The sequence below is a fragment of the Aethalodelphis obliquidens genome, unplaced genomic scaffold (assembly GCF_003676395.1).
Source record: "Aethalodelphis obliquidens isolate GAN/ISIS:26980383/991018 unplaced genomic scaffold, ASM367639v1 scaffold41, whole genome shotgun sequence".
In the NCBI taxonomy this organism is placed as follows: domain Eukaryota; kingdom Metazoa; phylum Chordata; class Mammalia; order Artiodactyla; family Delphinidae; genus Aethalodelphis; species Aethalodelphis obliquidens.
In genome coordinates this window covers 17212623-17224769 of record NW_020837985.1, presented here as the reverse complement: position 1 = coordinate 17224769, position 12147 = coordinate 17212623, and the positions used below count along the sequence as shown (strand labels likewise).

Genomic DNA, 12147 nt, shown 5'->3' with positions numbered 1-12147 from the left:
TGCTGAGGGAACGGTGCTGAGGGTGCAGTGCTGAGGGTGCAGTGCTGGGAGAGCAGTACTGAGGGCGCAGTGCTGAGGGAACGGTGCTGAGGGCACGGTGCTGAGGGCGCAGTGCTGAGGGTGCAGTGCTGAGGGAATGGTGCTGAGGGAATGGTGCTGAGGGCGCAGTGCTGAGGGCGCAGTGCTGAGGGTGCAGTGCTGGGGGCGCAGTGCTGAGGGTGCAGTGCTGGGAGAGCAGTACTGAGGGCGCAGTGCTCAGGGTACAGTGCTGAGGGAACGGTGCTGAGGGTGCAGTGCTGAGGGAACGGTGCTGAGGGTGCAGTGCTGAGGGTGCAGTGCTGAGGGAACGGTGCTGAGGGTGCAGTGCTGAGGGCGCAGTGCTGGGAGAGCAGTGCTGAGGGTACAGTGCTGAGGGAACGGTGCTGAGGGTGCAGTGCTGAGGGTGCAGTGCTGGGAGAGCAGTACTGAGGGAACGGTGCTGAGGGCACAGTGCTGAGGGTGCAGTGCTGAGGGCGCAGTGCTGAGGGAACGGTGCTGAGGGAATGGTGCTAAGGGCGCAGTGCTGAGGGCTCAGTGCTGAGGGTGCAGTGCTGAGGTTGCAGTGCCGGGAGTGCAGTGCGGGGCAACTCCCTTCACTGAGCACACGATCCTCACATCCAGCCTCACAGTAGTAGACCTAGATTTTTCTGTGTGGTCCTGACTTGGATTTGGAATCAAGACCAGCCTCAAAGAATCCATCAGGCAGCTCTGGATCCTTTTCTCATTTCCAAGCCCACCTGTGTATGGTGGAAATTAGCTGTCCCTCAAAAGTTTGGAAGAACGCAACCTTCAAACCACGTGGGTCCTGGGTTTGCTTTCAGAAAGGAAGGGCTTGGAATGTTGTTTCCATTTCTTTACTGGTTTAGTCAAGTTTTCTATTTCTTCTCTGCCAATTTTGACATTTTTAAGATTTTTCTAGGAATCTATCCACTTCATACAGTTTTTCAGGTTCATTACCATTGCTCACACACTAAAATTACTATTTAATCTCTCTACCATAGCCCAACCCCCGGCCCTCGCAGGGCGCCGTCCGTGTGTGTGGCAGGTGAGGGCTCAGGCCGGCGGGCCAGGCTGGCATCCCAGCAGGTGTGGGAGTGGAGCAGGCCCAGAGATGCCCCAGGGGGTGGGGGGAGCAAGGAAGTAAGTCCACTCTCCCTGCTTCTCTTTCTCACAGAGCCGCCTGCCCACGCTCTCTCTAGTTTTCCGGCCCTCTTCTCTCCCACTCAGAAAGTCCCACGGACGCAACGTCCCCCCAGAGCTCCCCGTGACCTCCATGCCCCTCATCTGACCTGGGGGGGCAGGGTGTGCACGGCTGCGGAGCCTCCTCGAAGCCCTTTCTCCATCAAAGCCATCAAGACCGCTGGAGGGGGTCTCCACCTGAGCCCGGGCCCTCGGGACGCACGGCCAGTGCAGATGGCCCCAGAGCTGCCCCTGGCCTGCTGGCTGCCCGCTCCGGCCCCTGCACGGCGGGGCTGTGCTGTGTCGCGCGGCCCGAGCCCCAGCGCTGGGCAGACGGCGCTTCAGCCCCGCCTCCTGCTCCCTGACCCTCAGCAGGCACCTCCCAGCGTGCTCCCACCCCTCCCTGGGCCCCCAGCCCACCTGAGCATGCAGGGCAGCCAGGAGTGAGTCAAGCTGGACGTCCAGCGTGCGGCTGCCCACGCTTGCGGCCGCCTCGAGGATCTGGCCCAGGCTCTGCTCGAGGAGGGAGGAGAGGGGCTGTCAGGGCCTCCTCCTGGCCCAGCCCCACCCCTGCTGGCTGCGGGAGTCTTCCAGCCCTCCACCCCAGCGCTCGCTCGTGGGGAAGGGCCGGGAAGGGAGCGCGTGGCAAGGCCAGGTGGGCCTGGCTCCCCGGCTCCTGTCCGCGCCCCCCACTGAGGCTGGCTGCCCCCAGGGCTTCCCCCCGACCCCGTGCCCCCTGCAGCTGAACTCCTGAACGCACCCTGGACACGTGGACAGTCTCGGCGTGCTTCTTGTAGAGGCCGAGGACTCCAGGCAGCAGCTTGGGGAGCTGCTCCTCCAGCTTCTCGCTGGGCAGCAGGTGGCTCATGGGCCCCAGGGCCTCCACCACAGCGAGCCGCAGCTGGGGGGACACAGGGACAGGCGCTCGCGTGCGGACCGGCCGGCAACGCCCGTCAGCCCGGGGCAGAGATGTGCAAAGAGCCCTTCCCCAAGGACCCCACAGTTGGAATCGAAGACCCGGGTTACCGCGAGCGGCAGTCCTAAAGGGGTGGAGGGAGTGGGCCTACAGGGAGAGGTCCAGCGCTGGGGCCCCAGAAAACTAGTCCTACTCTGTGAGGACCTGTGGGGCGGGGGAGGGAGGGGCACATGTAGACAGAGCTCCCCCAACACCCGAGAACCCGCAGGACCCCAGAAGAGGCCCAGGTGACTGGAGCAGTACCTCCAGGCTGGGGGTGGGAGAGGAAAGCCAGCTAGGTGAGGCCACAGGTCCCTAAGGGCCACACATACCTTGGCTTCCCGGCTCTGCAGCCAGTGGTGGAAGAGGATGTCGTAGGCGCTGAAGATGTCAGTGGCGAAGGCATCCTTCCTGACCGTGGGGTCGGGGGCCTGGTCCAGGTCGGCCAGGTACTCCAGGGTGCTCTCGCTAAAGCGCTGCAGAGCTGTGGCGACCCACGCGGTAAGCGGCGGCCGGCCCATGGCCGCACAGCTTCCGCGCGACACCTGCCCCTTCTAACATGCCATGTTGCCTGCGAGACACCCTCCAGAGCACCCGGCCAGGCTCGGGACCAAAGCGCTGTGCGGGCGTCAAGGGTCCCCCAACTCGCGTGCTTCACAGAAGCTCAGAACGTGACCTTTTTCGGAAATAGGGTCTTTGCAGATGCAATGAGTCAAGACGAGGTCACAGTGGGTGGGGGGCAACTCCAACAGGACCGTGTCCTCACAAGAAGAGAGACAGACACGCGGGGACAACGGAGGCAGAGCTGCACTGCTGCAGCCTCGAGCCAACACGCCAGGATGCACGGGCACCTCCAGACGCCAGGGGGCCTGGAAGGTTTCTCTCCAGAGCTGCAGAGGGCGCACGGCCCTGTCAACACCCTGCTCTCGGAATCCTGGCCTCCTGAGCCGCAGAGAACACATTTCTGTTGTTTTAACCCCCCCAATTTGTGGTCTTTCGTTGAGGTGGTCCAAGGAAACCAGTACAGGCACCAACCTCCCCAAAATGCCCCCAGGCCACCACGCCTGGCCCACTCCAGTCTGCTGTGCCCACCTCCCCCCTCACAGAGATGCATGCCACACGCTTTCAAGGGCTGCTGTGCCGGGCAGGCGTGGGCCCCCCAGGACACGTGTAGGAAGAAGACCTGGGGGCACGGTGGCGGGGTGCCGAGGGTGGGGAGCGCTGGCCTGGGGGTCTGTGTCTGTGGAAGGGACTGTGCTGTGGACACCAGGCGGGTAAGCCTGGGGACTCGCTTTGCTGCAGACCTGCGAGTGGTCAGCAGGACCTGGACCCTGGGTCAGGGGAGACGATGGGGCCACGAAGGAGAGTCGGAGGCCAGGCCCTGGCCACGGGCCTGGGCAGTGGAGGGGGAGATGAGGATGCAATGGCCCGGAGAGGCGGCGGCTCCCGGCCGGGCCTCCCGAGGGCAGAGCCCGGCGCCCAGGCAGGGGCTGCAGCAGCTGCCCCGGGGGTCTTTACTTGCTCCAGCTCACAACCTCAAACCTGGCCCACTTGTAAGGCTAATTTCTTAGCCTGGGCTTTGCAGCCCAGCAGAAAGACTAACCCTAACCCTCCATCTACAGGAGGGCAGCCATGTTCACACGTGCTCAAGACAGAACATAAAGAAATTCTCAAAGAAAACTACCTCCTGGGGGAAGGTTTCTGTGTCATGGGCAGCCCTTCCACTGAGGATGGGCCCCTGGAGGGTCTGGCGAGGTGGGCTGTGGTCCCCTCCCTGCCACACGGCTGCTAAAACCGGGGCTGCAGGTGCCCCGAGAACCCTCAGCTCCTCTCTCAACCCCCCACTCCTCCACGGCCCCTTCGTCCCCCCACTCTTTTGCCTCCTTGAGCTGTTCAGTCAGGCTGTTGGTCAAACTGATCAGGGATCCTAGGTATTTTGCGTGGGAAGGTCTTTCAGGGTAACAGGCTACCATATGGCCAGAAGCAGAAGCCCAGCCCCGACCTGTTACTAGGCTTGAGTGTTCCATCAGGTACACACACGGGCACAGAGTAAAGGGCACTCCTCACACACCCTCCGCCAGCCCAACCTCCCTTGCTCCAGAAGCAAACATGGCGTTTGATCTCTCTCTCGATAAATAACGCGTCCACGGTGTTCCTCACCCACTCCCCGCAAGGACGGGGCCCGTCCTTCCCGTCCATCCCTCCAGACCCACGCCGCCAGAGCCCACCCACTCCGTCCATGAGCAGCTTTGTTTCCCAGAGTCACCGACCACCTGCGGTTTGAGTCTCCTTGGCTCTCCAGGCACGAGTCACCAAGGCGACCTCCACATCTCTTGCCGCACACCCTGGGGCTCCCCCGGCCCCACGTGGGACCGCACCCTTCCTGATCCTGGCTTCTCCACAAGAGCCTTTACCTCCTGCTCAAGTAGCATCTGGGCAGGGCTCTGATTCTCAGAGGGTGCCTTCCACTGGAGCTTTCTGGCACTCTCGCTTGAGCGAGAGAAGGCAAGGCCACCTATTTCCTCAGCCTCCCCTTGGCCCATCCCTGCCCACCCCCCTGCAAAGTCTTCCTGGTGCGGTGCCTGGAGGGCGTCTCCACCAGGAACAGCTCCTGCTGCAGGGCAGGTTCGGGGATTACTGCACGACGCCCCCACTCCACTCTCTCCGTTCGTTCTTTCCAGGTTGTCTCATTCGAATGCTGGCTTCATGGCCTAGCCTGCTAATTCTTTTCTCTCCTATTTTCCATATATTTGCATTTTTGCTCTACTTTCTGGAGGATTTCCTCAACTTTCTGTTCCATTTCTGCCTTCCATTTTCATCATGTTTTTAATTCCCAGAAGCTTAATTTTATTCTCCGAATGTAGCTTCTTCACAGCCACACGCTCGTTTCCTGAACGCATCTTCCCTTAGCTCCCAGAGGACATTAACCACAGACTTCCTTTCCTGCCTGTCTTCTCCTCCCTGAACCGTCTGCTTTCCCCAAGTCTCGGTTTCTGCTTATTTTGCGGCCACCTTTCCTATCACAGACTTTCCTCGTGGGCAGTGATTTTTGGCCGCTACTGGTGCTGGACAGTGTGGCCAGGCCAGCCGTGCACCCTGCTGTCTGGGGCATGTCAACACGGTCTCTGGGTCTCCCTGCCCACTCTTCCCCTGCCTGGCCACAGCGTACTGCAAACTGGACGAGAAGCTTCAAGTGTGCACGTGCTCCTGTTCTTGGCCCAGCGCCGCTGCCCACTTGTGCCGCCTTCCGGCAGTGGACACAGACATCTGCCCAGAACCAGAGGCTGTCTGGAAGGACAGGAGGCCCCAGCCCTCTCGTGGCCCACCCAGGCCGCTGATGGGCTGTTGTGGACCCTCCTGGCCCAACTGAGGCCCCTCCAGCAGGCAGGACCACTCTTCCCTCCAACTGCAGACCCTGAACGTTCTGTCTGCGGTGAGGGGCGCACACCTCAGCAGGAGGGCGGCCTGCGGGCAGGTCTCTTGGCCCACGCACTTGCTTCATACACGACAGCAACAGGTGGGAACTGCAGGGGCCTTTGGCCCGTGAAGGGCTGGGACCAGAGCGCCTGAGAAGCGCGAGTCAGCTCTCTGTGCAGGGCCCTGCACCTCCCGGAGCGAGGCCAGTGCCTCCCAGAGGAGCTGCCTGGGGCCAGTACCTAAGCCCTCGGCTCCGACACGGGCTCTGTCCTAGGCTGGTCTTCTCCCCGTGTGCGGCGCACCCGAGGTACAGCCCCAGCCCCTCAGCTCTGCCTCGGCCCCTTCTGTGTCCTGCTCCTGCATTCCCAGCTCAGCGGTGATTCCCACCCAGCTGATCGGGGATCCTGTCACAATTCCCCTTTTCAGCCAAAACTAGGTCAAGGAGGGTTCTGCCCTTCAGCCCACGCAGCCTGCCAATCACGCACAGTTGGGAGGAGCCTGCAAGAGGCACCAAAGAGAACATGGCAGGGAATGGAGAGAATGGGGAACGCGGGGGGCTGTGAGGAGGGTTGGCAGGGGCTGGAGCCCCTCCTAGGGCCCCCTGAAAGCAGGGGAACCCTGAACCCAAAGCCACTGTGAACAGGGAGGCGTGGGGCCCAAAGCTCTAGGCCCTGGCTAGGAAAGTCCCCGGGTGTGTGCAAGATACGCAGCTTCCCTAGGAACCCTCCCCAGACACCAATCCTCTAGCTACCAGCCCCCAACCCCAACCCTGAGCCCTGCCCAGTGCGGCCACGCCCTCACCACATGCTCCCTAGCTGGCAGCCTGGGGTGGAAGCCCAGCACCTGCTAACAGGCTGGGCTGCGGGTTAAAAAGGGTCCAGTCCTCATGCGGGCCTAGATGCTCCCTCTCCCTCCCCTCAGTACCGGCCAGCGTCTCCCTGAGCCTGGTGGGGACACTAGGGACACCAGGAAGCTGAAGGACAAGGGCAACGTGGTGGCTGCTAGAAGAGGCCCAGGCCCCCTCAGCCCCCGGGTCTCAGGACCCTCTGCTTCCCTCCCACAAGAGTGCCCTCCTCTCCCCCAAGAGTCATGCCGCGAGGCACCGTCCCCTGGCCAGGCACGCGGAGGGCCGCACACAGAAGGTGGGAGAGTGAATGCCCCATCCCAAGATGCCCAGGGAATGGTCACTCTCCCAGCACGGGGCAGGGAGAGGAATGGGAAGCAGCTGCAGCCTTGGGTAAGTCTCTTCCTGGCCCACATCAAGCGTCCAGGGCTCAGGGACTGCAGTGTGAAGTCCTGGGCAGGGGGGCCCCCAGCAGCAGAGAAAAGCAGTCAGACGGCAGAGGCCAGGTCTCTATCTGCAGCAGTGCCCACCCAGCCTGCGCCTGCAGTCACCCTTCCTCTAAATGTCCCGCCCTCCTCCTGCAGCCTGGAGGACCCACAGCCCCACAAAGGGGCACCGGAGACAAAAGGTCCAGGAGTGGACAGGCTGCACCCAGCCCCTGCCCCGCAGAGACCCACCCGCCCCGCAGAGACCCCCCTGCCCGCGGAGGCCCCCCTGCCCGCGGAGGCCCCCCTGCCCGCGGAGGCCCCCCTGCCCGCGGAGGCCCCGTGCCCGCGGAGGCCCCCCTGCCCGCGGAGGCCCCGTGCCCGCGGAGGCCCCCCTGCCCGCGGAGGCCCGTCTTACCACAGCAGAACACCACCCTCATCGAGTCGGGCTTGGCTGCACTCAGCATGGGCAGCATGGTGCTCAGGATGGACGTCAGGAAGGGCACCACGCCGAACACTGCAAGAGGGGCACGTCACAGGGGCCCCACTGCCATCCCCACCCAGCCTGTCCTTCCCTCGGGCCCTGTGCCCCAGGGGAGGCAGGGCACCCCGGCCACACGCCTTGAGCTCCTTCTGCACAGCCTGGGGCTCACGGTGGAGCTGCTGGGACACAAGGAACCGAGGCCGGCGGGCTCTCAGAGGTCTTCAAGACCGCTCAGACCACGGGTCGAAGGGGCCGAGCCGCCACCTACCATTGGAAACAGAGAGGTTGGCGAGCGTCTGCACGACAAAATGGTGCGGCAGGACCCCGGGCTGGAACTTGCTCAGTATCTCCTCCATCACGCTGCTGATGAAACGCTTTCCCAAAGCCACCAGGACGTTGCTGGCGGCCTGCTGCCAGTCACAAACCAGTTCCTATCCCCCCAAAAGACCTGAACTGGCACCCAGACCAAAGGAGGCAGACCTCGCCCTGAAACCGCCCAGGAAGCGAAACGAGACACTCTGCCCTCAGTCACGCCAGGGGACACGCTGCTGCTGCTGGGAGCAGGGCTCCCTGCTGAGCCCAGCGCCTCCACACACCGGGCACCACCGCCCCTGCGTGTGCCCTGAGGGTTCAAGGAGTTTACTCTCAGCGCCTCCACACACCGGGCACCACCGCCCCCGCGTCTGCCCTGAGGGTTCGGGGAGTTTGCTCTCAGCGTCAGTTTCCATTGTGGGGTGACCCTCCCCACCCCAGGAGGGCAATCAGTGCACAGGACCCAGGGGCCAAGCTCAGGCAGCCGGACACAAACCCACACCCTTAAGGCACCTGGGAGGAAAGGCCTCGGAAGGCAGCTTCCCTCCCAAGCCAGGGCCTGCTCAGCCCCACGGACCTTCACTTTGGTCATCTCGCTGGAGGCCAGGAGGATGCTGGCCCTGGCCAAGCCCTTGTCCAGCTCGCCGAGGTGACTGCTCACGACCGTCTCCATGACCCTCAGGATCATCGTCCGGTACGGATGCGCCAGCTGAGGAGAGAACCATGGAGGGAGGGCCAGGACCTGCTTGTCTCTCACGGCTCCTCTCTGAGCTTAAGAAAGAGCCCTGGTCTCCTGACGGCGTCGCTCTGGGTGGCCCGCCTCCTGGGGAGCTCTCCATATGTCCTGGTGCAGCCCTCTCCTCAGCCATGTCCCTGCAGCGCCCCCGTCCAGCACGCATCATCCTCGCCTTCACTGAGGACACGCAGACCACAGCGGAGGCCGTGACAGGTGGAGGGCATGTCGCGGTGATGACAGAAAACCCCGCGACGTGAGCAGAGCCCAGCCAAGGGAAGGGCTTCATCCTGCGGGAGTCCCGGGCGTCACGGAGACCGGCGGTGAGGACAGGAAATACTCAGGGAGCCAGGAAAGACCAAGACCCGCTGCTCCCTGAGGACCCTCCCCCCTCCCCCGGGAATGCAGCGTCCAGACTGGGGGTGCAGACCAGGGGGCACAACCTCAGTGCAGCTGGAGTGCCCAGGCCACGTGACGGGAGCAAAGAGGGAAAGAAAGGGCGCGACTCAGGCTGGCTGCACTCTGTAGAGCTGCTTGCACTCTGCAGAGCTGCTCAGACCTGAGAAAAGGTGCTCGTGACCCTCGGGCCCCCCGCCAACGACGTCCCCACCACGCTCCCTCCTGCAGAGGCTGCTAGCAGCCCTCACGGGGGTGGCCCACACTACCCGGTCACTCAGCCCTGCACGCGAGAGGGGAGGGCAGGAACCCCTCTATTTCAAGTAGAAACATACAGCTTATACCTGGGAAAAGTACCAATGTCCTACTGATGGGGTCATTCACAGCTGCTGGGGTTTTTTTTAAATTTATTTATTTATCTCTGGCTGCGTTGGGTCTTCATTGCTGCGCGCGGGCTTTCTCTAGTTGCGGCGAGCGGGGGCTCCTCTTTGTTGCGGTGCGCGGGCTTCTCACTGCCGTGGCTTCTCTTGTTGCAGAGCATGGGCTCTAGGCACACAGGCTTCAGTAGTTGTGGCGCACGGGCTTCAGTAGTTGTGGCTCGCGGGCTCTAGAGCGCAGGCTCAGCAGTTGTGGCGCACGGGCTTAGGTGCTCCGTGGCATGTGGGATCTTCCCAGACCAGGGCTCGAACCCGTGTCCCCTGCATTGGCAGGCAGATTCTCAACCACTGTGCCACCAGGGAAGCCCTACTGGTTTGTTTTGTTCTGTTTTTCGCTTTTTTAAATTGTGTTAAAATACACATAACAAAGTTTACCATCTTAACCATTCTCAAACATACAGTGCAGTGGTATTAAATACATTCAGCTGGTGGTGTGGCCGTCAGTACCATCCCTCCCCATAGCTCTTTCCATCTTATAAAACTGAAACCCTGTCCCATTAAACCCTAACTCTCCATTCCCATCCCCTCAGCCCCTGCCACCCACCTTTCTACTTTCTGTATCTGAATTTGACTATTCTAGACACTTCATAGAAGTAGAAGTATACAGTATTTGTCCTTTAGTGACTGGCTTATTTCACTGAGCAAAATGTCCTCAAGGAGGTTCATTCAGGGGCTTCCCTGGTGGCGCAGTGGTTGGGAATCTGCCTGCCAATGCAGGGGACACGGGTTCGAGTTCTGGTCCGGGAAGATCCCACATGCCATGGAGCACCTAAGCCCGTGTGCCATAACTACTGAGTCTGTGCTCTAGAGTCCTCAAGCCACAACTACTGAAGCCCGTGCGCCTAGAGCCCAGGCTCCACAACAAGAGAAGCCACCGCAATGGGAAGCCCACGCACCGCAACAAAGAGTAGCCCCCATTCGCCGCAACTAGAGAAAGGCCCGCGCACAGCAACAAAGACCCAATGTAGCCAAAAACAATAAATAAAATAAATTTATTTTTTAGAAGTCATATGTATCCCTAGATAAAAATTTTTTTTTTTAAAAAAAGAGGTTCCTCCATGTTGTAGCATGTGTGAGAATTCCCTTTTTTTTTTTTTTTTTTTGCAGCACCACGGCTTGTGGGATCTTAGTTCCCCGACCAGGGATTGAACCTGGGCCCTTAGCAGTGACAGGGCTGAGTCCTAACCACAGGACCGCCAGGGAGTTTCCAGAATTCACTTCCTTTTTAAGGCTGAATATTCCGTTGTGTGGACGGACCACATCTGGCTTATCCATCACCCACTGATGGGCACTTGGGTTGCCTCCACCTTTTGACTAATGTGATTAATGCTGCTATGAACAAAGGTGTGCAAATATCTCTTTGAGGCTCTGCTTTCAATCTTTTGCTGGGTCACATGATAATTCTATTTTTATCTTTTGAGGGCCCTCCGTACTGTCCCCATAGCCACTGCACCACTTAACACTCCCGCCACCACTGCACAAGGTTTCCCGTTTCTCCACATTTTCACCAACACTTGTTATTTTCTCTTTTTTTGATAGTATCCATTGCAATGGACGTGAGGTGGTATTTCACTGTAGTTTTGATTTGCATTTCCCTAATGATTAGGGATGCTGACCACCTTTTCATGTTCTTAGTGGCCATTTGTGTATCTTTTTTGGAGAAATGTCTATTCAAGTCCCTTGCCTATTTTTGAATTGAGTAGTTTGGTATTTTGTTGCTCAGTTTTCAGAGTTCTCTATATATCCTGGATATTAATTCCTTATTGGATATATGATTTGCAAACATTTTCTCCCACGCTGTGGGTTGCCTGTCCCTTTGGTGTCATATCCAAGAAATCATTGCCAAGTCCAATGTCCAGGAGCTTCTGTCCTATGTTTTCTTCTAAGAGTTTTACAGTTTTAGGTTTTATGTTTAGGTCTTTGACCCCTTGAGTTAATTTTTGTGTATGATGTGAGGTAGTGGTCCAACTTCATTCTTTTGCAAATGGAGATCCAGTTTTCCCAGTATCATTTGTTGAAAAGACTATCCTTTCCGCATTCAATTATCTTGGCACCCCTGCTGAAAAGCATTTGACCGTATATGTGAGTTTATTTCTAGGCTCTATTCTACTCCATTGTCTATGCGTCTGTCTACGCCAGTGCCACACTGGCTTGATTACCGTAGCTTTCCTGGTCAATTTTGGAATCAGGAATTGGGAGGCCTCCGGCTTCGTTCTTCTTCTTTAGGAATGTTCTGGCTATTCAGGATCCCTCGAGATTCCCTATGAATTTTAGGATGGGTTCTTCTACTTCTACAAAGTTGCGACAGCTGCTTATTTTTTAAGATTTTATTTCCACTTTACGTTGCTCTTGAGAGTTCAATGAGCAGAACGGTAACCACGTCAAAGGAAGATGTGCAGCACTCCCTCTGAGGGAGGGGGTTTCGCCCAGGCCCTCACGCAGGATGATGTAGCCGCAGCCCCGTCAGGTAGCACACTGGGAAGGGAACGGGGCTGGGGGGGTGGGGGCAGTTCTCTGATGCTACCTGCCCTTGGCAGGAGTGTGTGAGATTTCCGGCTCAACCGTTCTGATGTGTTGGCGGGTGGCCTGCTGCCCTTCCCCCACCCCCAGAACTGACTGAGTCCACTAAATGGACGAACTGGATGACTAGGCTACCTGCGGGCAGGACGACGTTAGGAGGCAGGGCCTTTGGGATGTGATTAGGCCACGAGGGTGCAGCCCTCATGAATGGAATTTGTGCCCCTATAGAAGAGACCCCAGAGAGCTCCCTCATCCCTTCTGCCAGGTGAGGACAAAGGGAGGACACGTCCACCTATAAACCAAGAAGCAAGCGCTCACCAGGCACCGAACCCGCCAGCACCTTGATCCTAAGACCTCCAGCCTCCAGAACTGTGGGAGACACAAGTCTGCTGTCTCAGAGCCGCCC

At 59.4% G+C, this 12147-nt stretch overlaps 1 protein-coding gene across 17 annotated transcripts in view; it reads right to left on the bottom strand.

The window, feature by feature from the left end:
* MROH1 (maestro heat like repeat family member 1) overlaps positions 1–12147 on the bottom strand; it is a 67434-nt gene that overhangs the window by 38819 nt on the left and 16468 nt on the right. For all 17 annotated transcript variants that reach the window (XR_003438302.1, XM_027132088.1, XM_027132091.1 and 14 more), the window contains 6 exons: positions 8233–8364; positions 7612–7774; positions 7278–7376; positions 2506–2657; positions 1979–2119; positions 1639–1731 (listed from right to left, as the gene is read on the bottom strand). Coding sequence is in view for 16 of the 17 variants with exons in the window: in XM_027132088.1 (XP_026987889.1) it covers positions 1639–1731; positions 1979–2119; positions 2506–2657; positions 7278–7376; positions 7612–7774; positions 8233–8364 (780 nt within the window). In the remaining variant the exon portion in view is untranslated. The remainder of the gene's footprint in view (positions 1–1638; positions 1732–1978; positions 2120–2505; positions 2658–7277; positions 7377–7611; positions 7775–8232; positions 8365–12147) is intronic.